Below are 13,822 nucleotides of genomic sequence, written 5' to 3' on the forward strand. Positions count from 1 at the left end.
TGGTTGTTTCGGAGAAGGCGATCTGTTAGGAAAATATTACTTTCCCATTGGGTTCTGTGGCTTTCTATATAGAACTTAAAGGGGTATTCCTATCTTCAAAATGTATGACATATCAACAGGATATGTGCAAAACATTCCTGATAAGTGCGGATATCAGTTGGGAAGTGCAGTGTAAAAGAATCCCTACTGATCATGTTGCTCTGGAGAATCATTATAGCGAAGATATAAAATATGGGCTTTAAAGGAACATTCCATGTAAACTGATACAGTTAAATTCACTGAGTGCTTGAAATACCTCGTTTGTTTTCCCTAGCAAGGTTTTGATTAGTCACTGGTTTATGTCTTTAGAGATATTTACCTAAAGACATAAACTGATACAGTGTGTGGGCCAAGGGGGCGGGGCATGACACAGGATTTAAAGACCACCAAACAGAGAATACTTGTGTCATGCCCCACCCCTACAGGCCTTGCACATAACACAGTGTATCAGTTTTGCCAGGAGTGTTCCTTTAAAAGCTGACACCACTTTTACAGAGATTTTACTGCAATGACATTTACAGTTTTTCTTTGTGTGTCCTTAGAAACAGATTATAAACTTTATCATGTTCTTTTATGAAGCTGTATTTTACAGTCTGTTGCAAAGGACAAATAGAGAATTTTAAATCTCTGTGAATATGGATCTACATGTTAGGCTGTGTTCACACGAGCATGTTACGTCTGTAATGGACGGAACGTATTTCGGCTGCAAGTCCCGGACCGAACACACTGCAGGGAGCCGGGCTCCTAGCATCATAGTTATGTACGATGCTAGGAGTCCCTGCCTCGCTGCCGGACAACTGTCCTGTACTGTAATCATGTTTTCAGTACGGGACAGTAGTTCCACGGAGAGGCAGGGACTCCTAGCATCGTACATAACTATGATGCTAGGAGCCCGGCTCCCTGCAGTGTGTTCAGTCCGGGACTTGCGGCCGGAATACGTTCCGTCCATTATGGACGTAACATGCTCGTGTGAACCCAGCCTTAATGTGAACTACTCACCTGAAGCGGAGACAATGTGTATGGACTGAGTCCCAAACTATTCTGAATAGAAGAGGAGTTCACAACCGGTGATGGCATTGGTGAAGGAGATTGAGAACGTTGCTGAGACTGGCTGGTAGAAGCCAATGACGTGGAATACTCTACGTGTGTTATTGAAGTGTCATCACAGGGCGTCCGGGGAAGGAGACTGAACCATTGTCGGCTCTTGTCGGTCAGAGTTTTCAGCAGCTGTTCATTGGGAATTATGTGAGAGTTGTAAAACTTTCCAGAACCGCTGACTACAGGACTGAATGGGTTCAAGTCTGTCTTTTCAGGATTACATTGGGAAGTGCTGGCCTGCAGGTTGATGGGTGTGCTCCTAGCATTATTCTGGAAAGACACAGAGCAGCCGTTTGGTGAAACACTTGGTTTTGGGGTTACAATGTCCATCTCAGAGGGCATTTTGGCTACTTCTAGCAGTTTGCTCAATTTAGAAAAAGATCCAGGTTTTTGGAGGAATAAATTGGTGCTGTCTTTATCCTTGAGACATTTCTGCTCCCCGATACCGGCGTTCACACAGTTAGGTTTCTCATCAAAGCTTTCAATTGTTTCTTCTTTTATCTGGATATTTTCTATTTGGCGTTTCTTCTCCTTTTCTTTTGCCATTTCTTCTGGACCTATAGAGAGGTTAAAACATAAACATCATATTAATGATAAATATTGGGGTAAATACATTGCTGAAAGATTTCCTGTGTACATAAAAATGATTTCTTGATTTGCAGTATGCACACAGTTCAATTAATGTTACACACTTTTACAGAATCTATGCAGGGGTGTAGCTAGGGGGCGGTCGGTGGCGGGGTATGTTCCCCGTTGCTGAGGGACAGAGTGCCAAGAAGCCACTCTGCCCTGGTCAGGGGATTTAGATAGTTAGAGTATTTAGGTACTGGGCTGAAACTGAATATTTACCCTGGAATAAGGAAAGCCTAGCCACGACTATGGCTTATGTATGTGCAGTTAGTGTTTTCTGCAGAATGCCTTCGTTTAACCGCTTGACTTTCTCTCTTTGTGACCACAGCTTCAGTAGAAGTAGCATCAAGGGGCTATATTTATTAAATACTTTTATATTTTTCATAAAGATAGTAATAGGTTCATAATAAGCCTCACCTTCACCGCTCTCCATGCCCTCCACAAATATACCGCCACACTGGGGAAGGATCCAGTACCTACGCCGGTACCGATCTTGCCCAAACATCATAGAGCGCAAGGAATGCGATGATTCAAACAACTTCTTCCTGTACTGGTTTTGTTGCTGTGAAAACAAGATATGGATTTATGAGAACCTCTCTAGTTCTAGCATGTAAAGCCTTTGAGCAATTGGGAAGCAATGAAATCCATCAATTACCTTCAGCAGTTTTTCAATTTGTTTTTCCAGTTCCTCTACGGTAGCCGTCAGATCTCCATCGTCCTATAGTTAATAAAACAAAGTATATTGAAAAAAGGGCAGGAAATTACATTTATTTAATCCACATTTATAGTAAAGAACAGCTTAGCCATCCCACCAACTCCCCAGCCATCCCTTCTCCCTACCCACCTCTTTTGCCCTGTGGTATCTGGTTTTAATAGCAATCACAAACAAAAAAAATATCATACACATCGTAGTCACATATCTGTCTAGTCAAGTCAGCCATTAATTATTTTGCAATGTAGACTTGTAGATAAATGTAAAGTTATGTATCTGGGTACCAACAACCTGCATGCATCATATGTCCTAGGGGGAGCTACACTGGCGGATTCACTTGTTGAGAAGGATCTGGGTGTACTTGTAAATCATAAACTCAATAACAGCATGCAGTGTCAATCAGCTGCTTCAAAGGCCAGCAGGATATTGTCGTGTATTAAAAGAGGCATGGACTCGCGGGACAGGGATGTAATATTACCACTTTACAAAGCATTAGTGAGGCCTCATCTAGAATATGCAGTTCAGTTCTGGGCTCCAGTTCATAGAAAGGATGCCCTGGAATTGGAAAAAATACAAAGAAGAGCAACGAAGCTAATAAGGGGCATGGAGAATTTAAGTTATGAGGAAAGATTGAAAGAATTAAACCTATTTAGCCTTGAAAAAAGAAGACTAAGGGGGGACATGATTAACTTATATAAATATATTAATGGCACATACAAAAAATATGGTGAAATCCTGTTCCTTGTAAAACCCCCTCAAAAAACAAGGGGGCACTCCCTCCGTCTGGAGAAAAAAAGGTTCAAGCTGCAGAGGCGACAAGGCTTCTTTACAGTGAGAAATGTGAATCTATGGAATAGCCTACCGCAGGAGCCGTCGCAGCAGGGACAGTAGATGGCTTTAAAAAAGGGTTAGATAATTTCCTAGAACAAAAAAATATTAGCTCCTATGTGTAGAAATTTTTCCTCCCCTTTTCCCTTCCCTTGGTTGAACTTGATGGACATGTGTCTTTTTTCAGCCGTACTAACTATGTAACTATGTAACTATGTAACTTAGTGAATGTCAACGTTCATAAGATGATGGCAGTAAAGCCCAAACTTGAAGCTCTCCACATCACTAACATTGACAGTAAAGTTGATCCTTCTTGCCTTGCACCTGGGCCCTGGAGCTTGAGAGGGCCCATACGGCCCTCTGCCACATAAAAAGACAGCAGTATTATACAGTATTTTTCATTTTGGCCCAGAAACTTCAAGTTACACCTCTGCTTCTTACTGCTATCTAGTCATTAGGTGCCAAATCAAGGTGCCGAGGTTATTTACTGGTAGGAAAGGTCTAAAAATGGCTGTAAGATAATATAAAGGAGTTATCTATTATATAGTTGACAATATGGGTGATTAAATAAATGCATAGTTTCCCGTAAATGTCAATCCGAACAACTGGACACAAAGTTGTAGCGGCACAATTCCCATTAATGTGAATACCTCATCATCACAACTCGGAGACTTTTTCCCTTTTTTATCTTCATCTTCATCGTCGTCTTCTTCCACTGGATCATCGGTGTCATCCTCATCGTCATCATCAAAGTCACTATCTGCACCCTTCCGCCTGCGTTTTCTGCCAGGTGTGGGGGTGCCCAATGAGGGGTGCTCCTCTCCTCCTTCAGGGCCTGCAATGGAGTCACGCTTTCCAGTCTTCTTAGCATGTATTATTCTAAGCCTATGAGGTATTGAAATAAAATTATAGTAAATCTGTTCTATGAATGACTTACCATTCCAATTCCTGCGTAAGTGCACATTAATTCACGTTGCACCGTAGAGCAGCGGAATATTGCAACGTTATAATTTGAGACCGGATCTTGAAGGGTGTTGCTCCCATAATAGACTTTAATTACATGTCAATCATGTATGTCATTCGGACCATGTTGGTGGAGAACCACTGAGTATGAACAAGTCAATAGTCCATTAAATTCTATGGTAGTTATGCTGGATCCTTCATAATTCTCAACATCTGTGAAGATCGCAGATGCCAGACTCCAAACTGTGTCACTATAAAGATATTTTTATGTCATTCAAATCTGGGTAAATTCCTTTTTCTGAAGACGCTTATCAGCAGAATGCTCTGACCTCTTGCCAATCCTCCCATTTACTACCATGAGACTAAGGGCAGAGTCATATGCACTGAGCCTGTACAACAGTGCATGGAGGCTGTACGGCTACTACGGAGCTGCACAGCCTCTGTGTGCTGCCTTACAGGCTACGTTGGGGGTCGTATGTACAGAGATATTCTTCCCTAAAAGCAATGGCGTGATTTATTTTCTGCCAGATTTTTATTAAATCCATTAGAAAAAAATCTCTGTATGCCTCCGTATGTAATCAAAGGCATACAGAGGTATAGTAGAGTCCCCATGCCCTTCTATGGGAGCCCGATTACGTGATTGAGCCATAATACACATAAAATAGAAAAACATTGTAATTAAAAATTCAATAATTAAAAAAATAAATCTGAAAAACGTACTTGCGAAGCTTGCCTTCAACCATCCACTTGTCTCTCCTCAGGTTGGACATGTGGTCTAAACTTTTGTCAATTTCACTAAAATTAAAATAAAAGAAATGACTTGATATGTGACACAAGGCATAAATGTAATGAAGATAATTCATAGAAGGGCAATTACCTAACAACAATTTTGCTACAGGCAAGTTCGTTAACTAGAAAAGCAAACACTGATGCCTTTTCAGCTGGGGTATGTGCTTGGAAAGACACGGTCTTAAGACTTTCAGTAAACTCAGTCTGCCCACAATGCGCTTCCATATAGATCTGAAGGATTTCGGACACGTTGTCACGATTGATGCCAATGTTCATCAAATGTTCCCCAAGAGACGTTTTAGCCTTAAAGATAAGATCAGGATAGAAAAATAAAGCTAAAAATACAACAAATACATTTCACAATATTGCTATAAATCTAAGTAGTACATATTAAAACCCAGTTTAAACCGACTGCCATGAATAGCTTTGATAGTTCACTGGCCGTGTATAAGCCAGGTCAAGAAAAAACATGGGCACAGGTGGAAAGAAATGGCACAGATGTTATGGTGTGTATACTCGCCTTCTCCAACAAAGATGGAGAACTCATTGGCAATTGTAGGATAGTAATTGGGTTATATCTAATTGCTGACAAAGCTGTTATACTTTACCTTGTATCCTGGAGGAACTCCAGGATCACACACGGCTGCAGACAAGAGCCTTACTAGCAAATCTTGAATTTCTCCCAGGCTGTCCCCCATATTTAATAAGCCTTCTTGAAAGACGCTCAAAGATGGGATATCGTTATGGATGTCAAAGTTCAAAACTTTTCCAAAGTTACGTAGGAACTGTACCACCATGAGACAGTTGGAGAATGTGCTACCAGACAGGACCAGTCCCGGGATACGTGGCAGTACTGGCAAGGGCTAGAAAATGAAATGTGAGAAAATATCTTTTTAATGTAAGCATAAAACTCTAAATCTGGCAATTGACTGACATTTCTACTCCTTTTAAGGGAAGATCTTATGGAGATATTAGAAATAGGCTTGTGCAATATTGAGTGCTTCAGGTTGCCAGAAGTGCTCAATAGCTGGCCATGATAGGAGCGATTCTCAGCCAGATTCTTCCATCAGACCAACAAATTGCACTATGTATGACCAAGATCATGGATACAGTAACTTCAATCCACAGTGGAAAAGTAAGGACAGATCAGTCACGTTGTAAGGATAAAGCCGTACTAGACAAATACCAATTTTAGGAGACAAAATAACAGTGACCTACTCATTAAGGTCAAGTTTCTTCAAATTTTTGATCACATAGGTGGAACAATCAGCTGGCTTATTTTTTTAAATCAATAGATTTTTATTGAAATTTTACAACTTTTTCCAACAGTACAAACCAAATCTCGGTCCAATGAACACGGACCCATACGAGGAGCAGTACACACATGTAATAGCTCTCAGCTGGCTTATTAAGATGCTGCTGAAATGCAGAGAGGAAGAAGTTCCCACTCACTACTCCACCTACTTGACCAAAAACCCAATCAGGAACAACGCAGGGCTGAGTTTTGGATTGGAAGAGATCTAGAAACTAATCAGCTTCAGATATCTTCTGAAAAGAAAACGAACCTCTACAAATGAAACTGAATTCTATGGATGAAACATATCAAATGTTTGTAGGGTCTGTACTGGGAGGTCTCCATGTTCATACCTTTTGGTCGGCCAAACACATATCTTCAGTTGGCTTCTTGAGTTCCTTGGCCAGCTCTAGTTCTATTCGGCGTTGTTCAAGTTTACGTTCTTTATTCAGGCGTTTCTCATCTTGTTTTTCCTGTTTTAAACGCTCTCTCTCCTATAGTAAAAAATGACAATAAAAATTCAAACCTTTGTTAACAGAGTTCTCCGCTTAGGACTATCCCTACTTGTAAGGAGGGATAGTCCCCCTGCTGGAGTTCCCAGCAATCATCTTAAATTTGTCAGGAAACCTGTCAGTAAGTGTTTTGTTTCCCTGCAGCGCCACCACAGGGAAAATTAAACATTACACTGTACCCATTCAAATCAATGGGTTGTCTGCGTAATGCAGGACAGGATAGGTCCTTCTGGAGCGAGAGATACTTTTTGTATCCGCTTTCCACTCTGGTCTAGAGATGAGGATCCTGAACAGCAGACCCCCCTCTAATGACTCAGAATTCCTTAATAGGATATATGAAAATGGGTTTTATAAACTTATCAAACCCCTTTAATATTAAGAAAAAATATTGGTCTACCTAATAGCAAACCACTACTCCAGTGAGTCTAATAGTGGCATACAACTTTTACACAGTTTGTCCTTTCTTGAATATTGCACCAATCAAATTTTTTTTTATTAAATAACAAAACTGTAAAAATTGTATGGACTATATGGACCTGTTTGGAACATCTATCGACCTGTTTAGATATCGATCACCTTCACCTACCTCTGCCTTTTTACGAGCTTCCACAGCCTTTAATAGCATTATGTGCTGTCTCCTCCTCTCTCGTTCCTAGCAGAACAAATGCAGAATAAGATACAGAAAGCTAAAAAACACCATTAGAAAAACAACAAACAAAACACAAGGAAAATATTTGGTGGACATGAAGCTGAGAGTTGCAGATTTAGCGCTGACACTAGTCACATTGAATGCTATAAATACAAGGCACATAAGGTCAAGTTGTGCACGTTTTAGTCAAGGTTTAGAAAGCGGGTACACAATCATAAGCGGTAAAAGTAAAGCAATGAAAAATGAAGACGGTGTAAAAAAACAAAAACATTGCACAAAATATACTCATGGTCAGTTGCAGCATAATGTTCCGTTGTAAGGTCACTAACAGGATAGAAAGCATAAATACCGGCTGAAAAGATTAACGGAAATGGGCAGGTCACCTCATAGCTGTGTTTTAAAGGCTATGTCCACCTCTGAACACCATTTACACTTTATGTATAAATATATTCTACATGCAAATTTAAGTGACTTTATAAATACATTACATTAATTATCATCAACTGATCCGGAGTTAAAGCCTGTATTATAGTCAGAGCTGTATTTATAGTTCTACTGGTTGCCATTGCAAAACAGACAGCAAGCTTGTCTGTAGTCAGATCCATACCAACTTAGCTGAGCTGCTTAGATTACTGTACAGTGCCTGGTCTAAAGACTACACTTCCTGGAAGGCAAATCATTAGAGCAAGCTTAGTGCAGACATCAGCAAGGAATGCTGGAAGATTTCAGCTCTGAAGCCTGCAGAATTGTTAATGCAACTCTGGACTATAATACAGGCCAGATCAATACAAGATAATGTAATGTATTTCGAAAGCTACTCAACTTTCTATGTAGATTAATTCTATATGTAAACTCTAAAATGGTAAAGATGGACATACCCTTTAAAATATCCCATACACATCTTCATTGATATCACTTGCAGAGCTGATAAGCCATGTATGATGGTTTAGGCCACAAAGCGCCGGTGACATGTCCATTTCCAGCGCTTAAGCCCTGGTTTGTGACAGCTTATCCGACTAGGAGTCTATTTGCCTAAATTGAAGTTTCGCCCCTTAGCGCCAGTTTAAAAGATATGTTAGAAAACTGCATAGTTGGCAATTCCCTAATACAACGTTTTGACCAGAATACCCCTTTTAGCCACATTTCTGTTTTACTGGGCTGCTGGGACTTTCAAATTCCCAAGGTTTTCTCTGCAGACCTGTCAGCAGACTACAGGCTGTAGTTTATAGCAGCTTGTAAGTCTACAAAGGCTGTGTCTGCTGATGGGTCTGTAGATCTATAATAATAATAATATTATATTAGGGACTTGCTATATATATGTGTATGCAAACATGAGATCTATTTATGAAGAATATATATATATATATGTATGGCTGGTATACATGCATGAATGTAAAAATAAAAGGATTATCCAACTGACGCTCCTTTTATGCACTGCATAAAGTTAGTAACGCTGCACCTTGTTTTCTGTCTTAAAGAAGGGAGGGATTGTTTTTTTACTGTAAGTCTGCCTCTCAATAAATACATCTGGAGCAATGAATTGTTAAAAATACAGGGCTAAGAATTTCGAAAGGAAATGTTATATGGTTTTTTTTTTCTACGCAAAATGTGCACGGGCACAATAATGTAAATATATTCCTGTCAGCTTAACGGAAATGCAGCCTTTAGATCAGTTATTAGTCTATCCTGGGTTAATTAGCGGATGTATGCAATGCACTGCACTGTTAAGCCATGCAGGAGGAGATGTCATATGCCAGCAGCCAGTGCTACACTTTATGCATTGCTAGGACAACCATATCACAACCAAAAATAAAAAAAAAATCACGATGCGGTGTTAAGACGTACAAAAATAAACATACCCATACCATATCTAGTCTATGCCTCTCCAACTCCTGGTAGAAAGAGTTGGCACATCATTATGAAACAGAAATAAATGCAGATTATAAAATAACCATTTTTGAAGAAAACAAAAAAAAAAGTCAAATTACACCCAGCAGCTCCCAAAACCAAAGCAAGGAAGGTAATATGTAAGCAGGAAATACGGTGTAATTATTAAAGTAATAGTGCGGTATTTCATTATATTGCTGCTAGAAAGTAGTTCAATACATTATGTATGTGGTTTATAGGATCAATTACCATACAAAAAAGTTTACAGTCAAGTATCTGGGTGCTAGTGATGTCACTAAGGTATAAAGAAGTGAGGCTCCTTTAAGAAAATTAGAGCAAAAGAAATCAGGCATGGTTCATTGCAGCCAATAAGATCACAGCTTCCATTTTTATCCGATTGGTTATAATGGAAAATGCCTTCCTTTACACTAATTTACATAAGGAGGAGCCACAGAGTCATGTGACACAATGATGTCATTAGTTGGATGTTGAGTTTGAAAAAATGGCTGCTTCCAATAGGATATAAGCAAGTAGTACACTTTAACAGTATTAACATATGTATGAATTTTAAGGTAGTACTAATGACCATAAGAACAGTACAGACCTGGTGCTTCAAGAGAACTGCCTGCTGACGTCGCATTTCCTTCTCCTTAAAAAAATAAAAAAACAAGCAAATATTTTATATCGCCATTATAAATTATTTGATTTATTTATTATGTAATTAAATAAAATAAATGCAGAAATAATTGCATATCCCATTCTATATAATGCAAACAACACACATTGCACGTTGCATATTTTTCATAATATCTCAAACTGCCTTAGCGTTAACATGCAAGACTACAAGAAAGTCCAAATATATTCTGCATATACATTAAAATTGTGTGTAAAATAAAATATTAAAAAATAACATGCTTTTGGAAGAGTCGAGAAACAGTGTATGCTACAAGCACTTAATTTGAGTAAAACTAATAATCAAAAGCAATATTTCAGTTGTCGATGTTCCATAGCTAGCCAGCAGATGGCAGAGGAGGGCAGCATCTTACCCTGACCAATGCAGCCACTAGCCATGATACTGATGTAACAAAGCGGAATTTGTCATTTGGCGCAATGTGCTATGGTATAGCGATGCGTTATCTTTGGTTTTGTATAGGACTGCAGAAACACCTACTGAATTATTTTTATTACAGAGAATATTAGAATTATATAAGAGAAACCGGAAAATGACAAATTCAGCTCTGCTACATTTGGCCAAACCTCAAAAACATTGGACTTTATGTTTCTGTTCTTCTGTATATTCAGAAAAGTACTTTATCTGACTTAAATATATGGTAGTACTGATGGGTTTGCCATTGTTCATGTCTTCAAAACATAATTTTATAGTAAATTGAGATTAGACATTAGAAATAAAAATGGCAAAATAAAGTTATTTTTGTTCGTTAATCAATCTGCTTTTCTGCATTCAAATGCTGTACAAAATCTTCAACCCGATAGAGTGCGGCCTAGTAAATGAACAAATTCAATAATACTTTGGGCAATTATCCGGTAAACATGGACGCCATCACTAGGGTTAGAGACTATCACATTCACACGAGTGCTGTACATATAGAAATGAATGAAACTGGTAAAATATCCATGTACACACAGGCCTCATCCATTCATTAGTAAAACATATCTGTAGATGGAAAAGTATACATGATGGCCTAATAATATATATATATATACATACAGTCTACATTAGTTAGAAGTGTCGTCTTCTAGCCTGTTCGAACTCCCAGCAGGACATGTTTTAAGAATTTTCTTTCTACTCATCCAGGTAGATAGCACCCTATCCTGTTTTATGTAAATACGGCTCAAAGGGCTATTTCAAAAATTGACAATTATCACCTATCCATAGGATAGGTGATAATAGTCTAATCGTTGGGGGCCCCGCCTTCAAGACCTCCACCGATCGCGATAACAGGGTCCCCGAATCCCCTGTTCATCCTGACTGCTCGACAGCAGTGAGGACATTAAATGAAAAGGCGGTCGAGCATGTGTGCTGCCGCTCCATTCAACGTCTGTAGAAATGACGGAAACGGCCGAGTACAGCACTCAACTGTTTCCGTCAGTCCCACAGACATTGAACGGAGTGGCGTGCTCAAGCTGACGAAGATAGCGCTCGGAAGCCCCATAGAAATGAATGGAGCGGTGGTCGACAGTGCGCAGTAAGGTAAGCCCGTTCTCCTGATCGGTGGGGGAGCCAGCGGTCGGACCCCAACCGATCAGATATTTATCCCCTATTCTGTGGGAATAATGATTCTGGGGAAACCCCTTTTAAATGGGACTACAAGTAAACCTACTAGATTTATTACATTACTATTTATTCGCTATACATGCCACTCACAAGATGTGATCAGGACTTGGGACTGAAGGGTCTCAATGCTATTCTATGCTTTCTGGGGTTGGGGACACATACAATGTACAATCACTGTGTCGGTCCCATATTATTTTTGGGTTATTATTAAGCACAGACACAGTAGGTATCTGGGGGGGGGGGGCAAGACCCAAGAGAGGGCTATAGACTTGAGGCAGTAGTGTCTGTATCATTTAGTCAGGAGCTACATGATGACGTCCGCCTGGCTCCTGTGCTGCTGCAGTATATGATTCTTTCCTGGGGGTCCCATGATTTTGCTGTTTAATCCAGGATATGTGTCACAACCACATTACACCTCACCTGTTAGCAGGCAGATGATATACAGCGCTGTGTGATGCTATTGTAATAAGCTGTAGCATTTATACTTTAAAGGGGTTTTCCCACCATAAACATCGATGACAGATTGACAGGATATGCCATAAAAGTTTGATTGTTGGGTTTCTGACTAACTGCAACCTCAGTCTATTCCATATTCCTCACAGAGAATAATGGAGAGTGTCATCGCATGCATAGCCTCCTCTTTTCTGCAAAAGGGGGACATTATTGGTATGTCATAAATGTTTGTGATGAGAAAACCCCTTCAAGTAACATAAAGTGAATTGTCCACCACATTTTATTTTTAGGTCAAAAATCCTGTGCAACCACCACTAGAGGGAGCTTGGGAGCTTATGGCATAGCTGCAGCATGCCATAAGCTCCCCCTAGTGGTGCATTCAGGAAGACAGAAATGTATCAGTTAACTCAATGGCTGTGTGTAGGTAAGCAGGGGATTTGGAGCTCTGTTTCAGGGAAATTGAGCTTAGACTGCCATATAGATATATTATGAAGCTATTCAATACAAAATTTTGGACTTATGGTGATCAAAGGTGGACATTCACTTGAAGTATTATTGTGGCCCCTTTATGTAATACAATTTGACTGTGTGGCCCTGGGCCCTTGTACAGCCCTGCTCTAGATTCTAGCAAAAGCATGTCACTCAGTCTAAATGCCCTAATCAAAAGCAAATCAGAAAGAAAACGGTTGCAAATGATGCTCTTATCTAAACTAACCTTTATGCGTTTCTCGGCCTCCAATATTTTGGCATTTGCTGCGTCTTCTTTCTTTTTCTTTTTAGCCTGTGCATGCAAAACAGGTCTCAAGGTCATGCAACAGCACAACTACAATCTGAACACTTTATCAGATGCTAGAGAAAGCCTCATGTCCTACTGGGTGACAGAACAATACAGGACATACAGTAGTGCACAATAGAGCCGTACTTCTCCTGCATGCTAATGTGTATAGTCCGCTTGCCAATTAAATAATGGGTGTGCAGATAAAGGTCAGACACCCTTCATACTAACGCCCCGCCGGCACTTTCACATCATCCTAAATCAGGCATTAAATATTATGGGGTTAGACATATAATGTGTTACGATTACATAACCCGGCCTCTGCATTGTCATTCATGTACAATAATCAATCAGCCATAGAAAGGATCTTACATGAACTGCAACACAAAGTCTCTATCTTTCCAACAACAGTTTTGTCTTCAGATCACAAAAAAAGAAGACAAAATAAACACTTGACACTTCTCCTTTTTATAGGATCCCTTCCTGGTGTTTCGCAAAGGAAAACTCTTCTCTTGAATGACATTTTACAATATTCCACCGTTTACATTTACATTAAAAGGTGAGAAACCTATATATATATTATTTCAAAATTCTGCTGGACTCCTGAGACTCCCCAGAGCAGTGTATTGTGGGAGCTCAGATGACAGTAAGGGTGCCCATACACATTGGTCTTCCAAAACCGAGGAGTCTGGCAGCTGCTTATTCCCCTATCCCCAATGTAAACACATGCACTCTTGGCCGTGCACGTGTATGGGGGATACGGGAAGAATAGGTGTAGAACAAATGAGCATTCTACCGACAGCTATTGAAGGAGCATGGGTGCCGTTTAGCTGGCCATAGACATCAGATATTTATCTGCAGGTCAAGCTAAAGTTGCCCACACTCATTAGATGACAG

The 13,822-nt window shown here is 39.8% G+C and overlaps 1 protein-coding gene across 19 annotated transcripts in view; it reads right to left on the reverse strand.

Annotated features, from left to right (window-relative positions):
• The window catches only part of BAZ2B (bromodomain adjacent to zinc finger domain 2B), a 241,997-nt gene that overhangs the window by 12,371 nt on the left and 215,804 nt on the right, over nt 1–13,822 (reverse strand). For 8 of the 19 annotated variants that reach the window (XM_075829326.1, XM_075829332.1, XM_075829333.1 and 5 more), the window contains 12 exons: nt 12,866–12,931; nt 10,006–10,050; nt 9,374–9,406; nt 7,452–7,517; nt 6,707–6,847; nt 5,668–5,922; nt 5,148–5,362; nt 4,991–5,065; nt 3,958–4,192; nt 2,423–2,485; nt 2,185–2,329; nt 1,039–1,694 (listed from right to left, as the gene is read on the reverse strand). In XM_075829326.1, the coding sequence (XP_075685441.1) occupies nt 1,039–1,694; nt 2,185–2,329; nt 2,423–2,485; nt 3,958–4,192; nt 4,991–5,065; nt 5,148–5,362; nt 5,668–5,922; nt 6,707–6,847; nt 7,452–7,517; nt 9,374–9,406; nt 10,006–10,050; nt 12,866–12,931 (1,995 nt within the window). The remainder of the gene's footprint in view (nt 1–1,038; nt 1,695–2,184; nt 2,330–2,422; nt 2,486–3,957; nt 4,193–4,990; nt 5,066–5,147; nt 5,363–5,667; nt 5,923–6,706; nt 6,848–7,451; nt 7,518–9,373; nt 9,407–10,005; nt 10,051–12,865; nt 12,932–13,822) is intronic. The other 11 variants (XM_075829327.1, XM_075829337.1, XM_075829324.1 and 8 more) reach the window with 5 other exon arrangements.

The sequence above is a fragment of the Rhinoderma darwinii genome, chromosome 6 (genome assembly GCF_050947455.1).
Source record: "Rhinoderma darwinii isolate aRhiDar2 chromosome 6, aRhiDar2.hap1, whole genome shotgun sequence".
Taxonomy (NCBI): domain Eukaryota; kingdom Metazoa; phylum Chordata; class Amphibia; order Anura; family Rhinodermatidae; genus Rhinoderma; species Rhinoderma darwinii.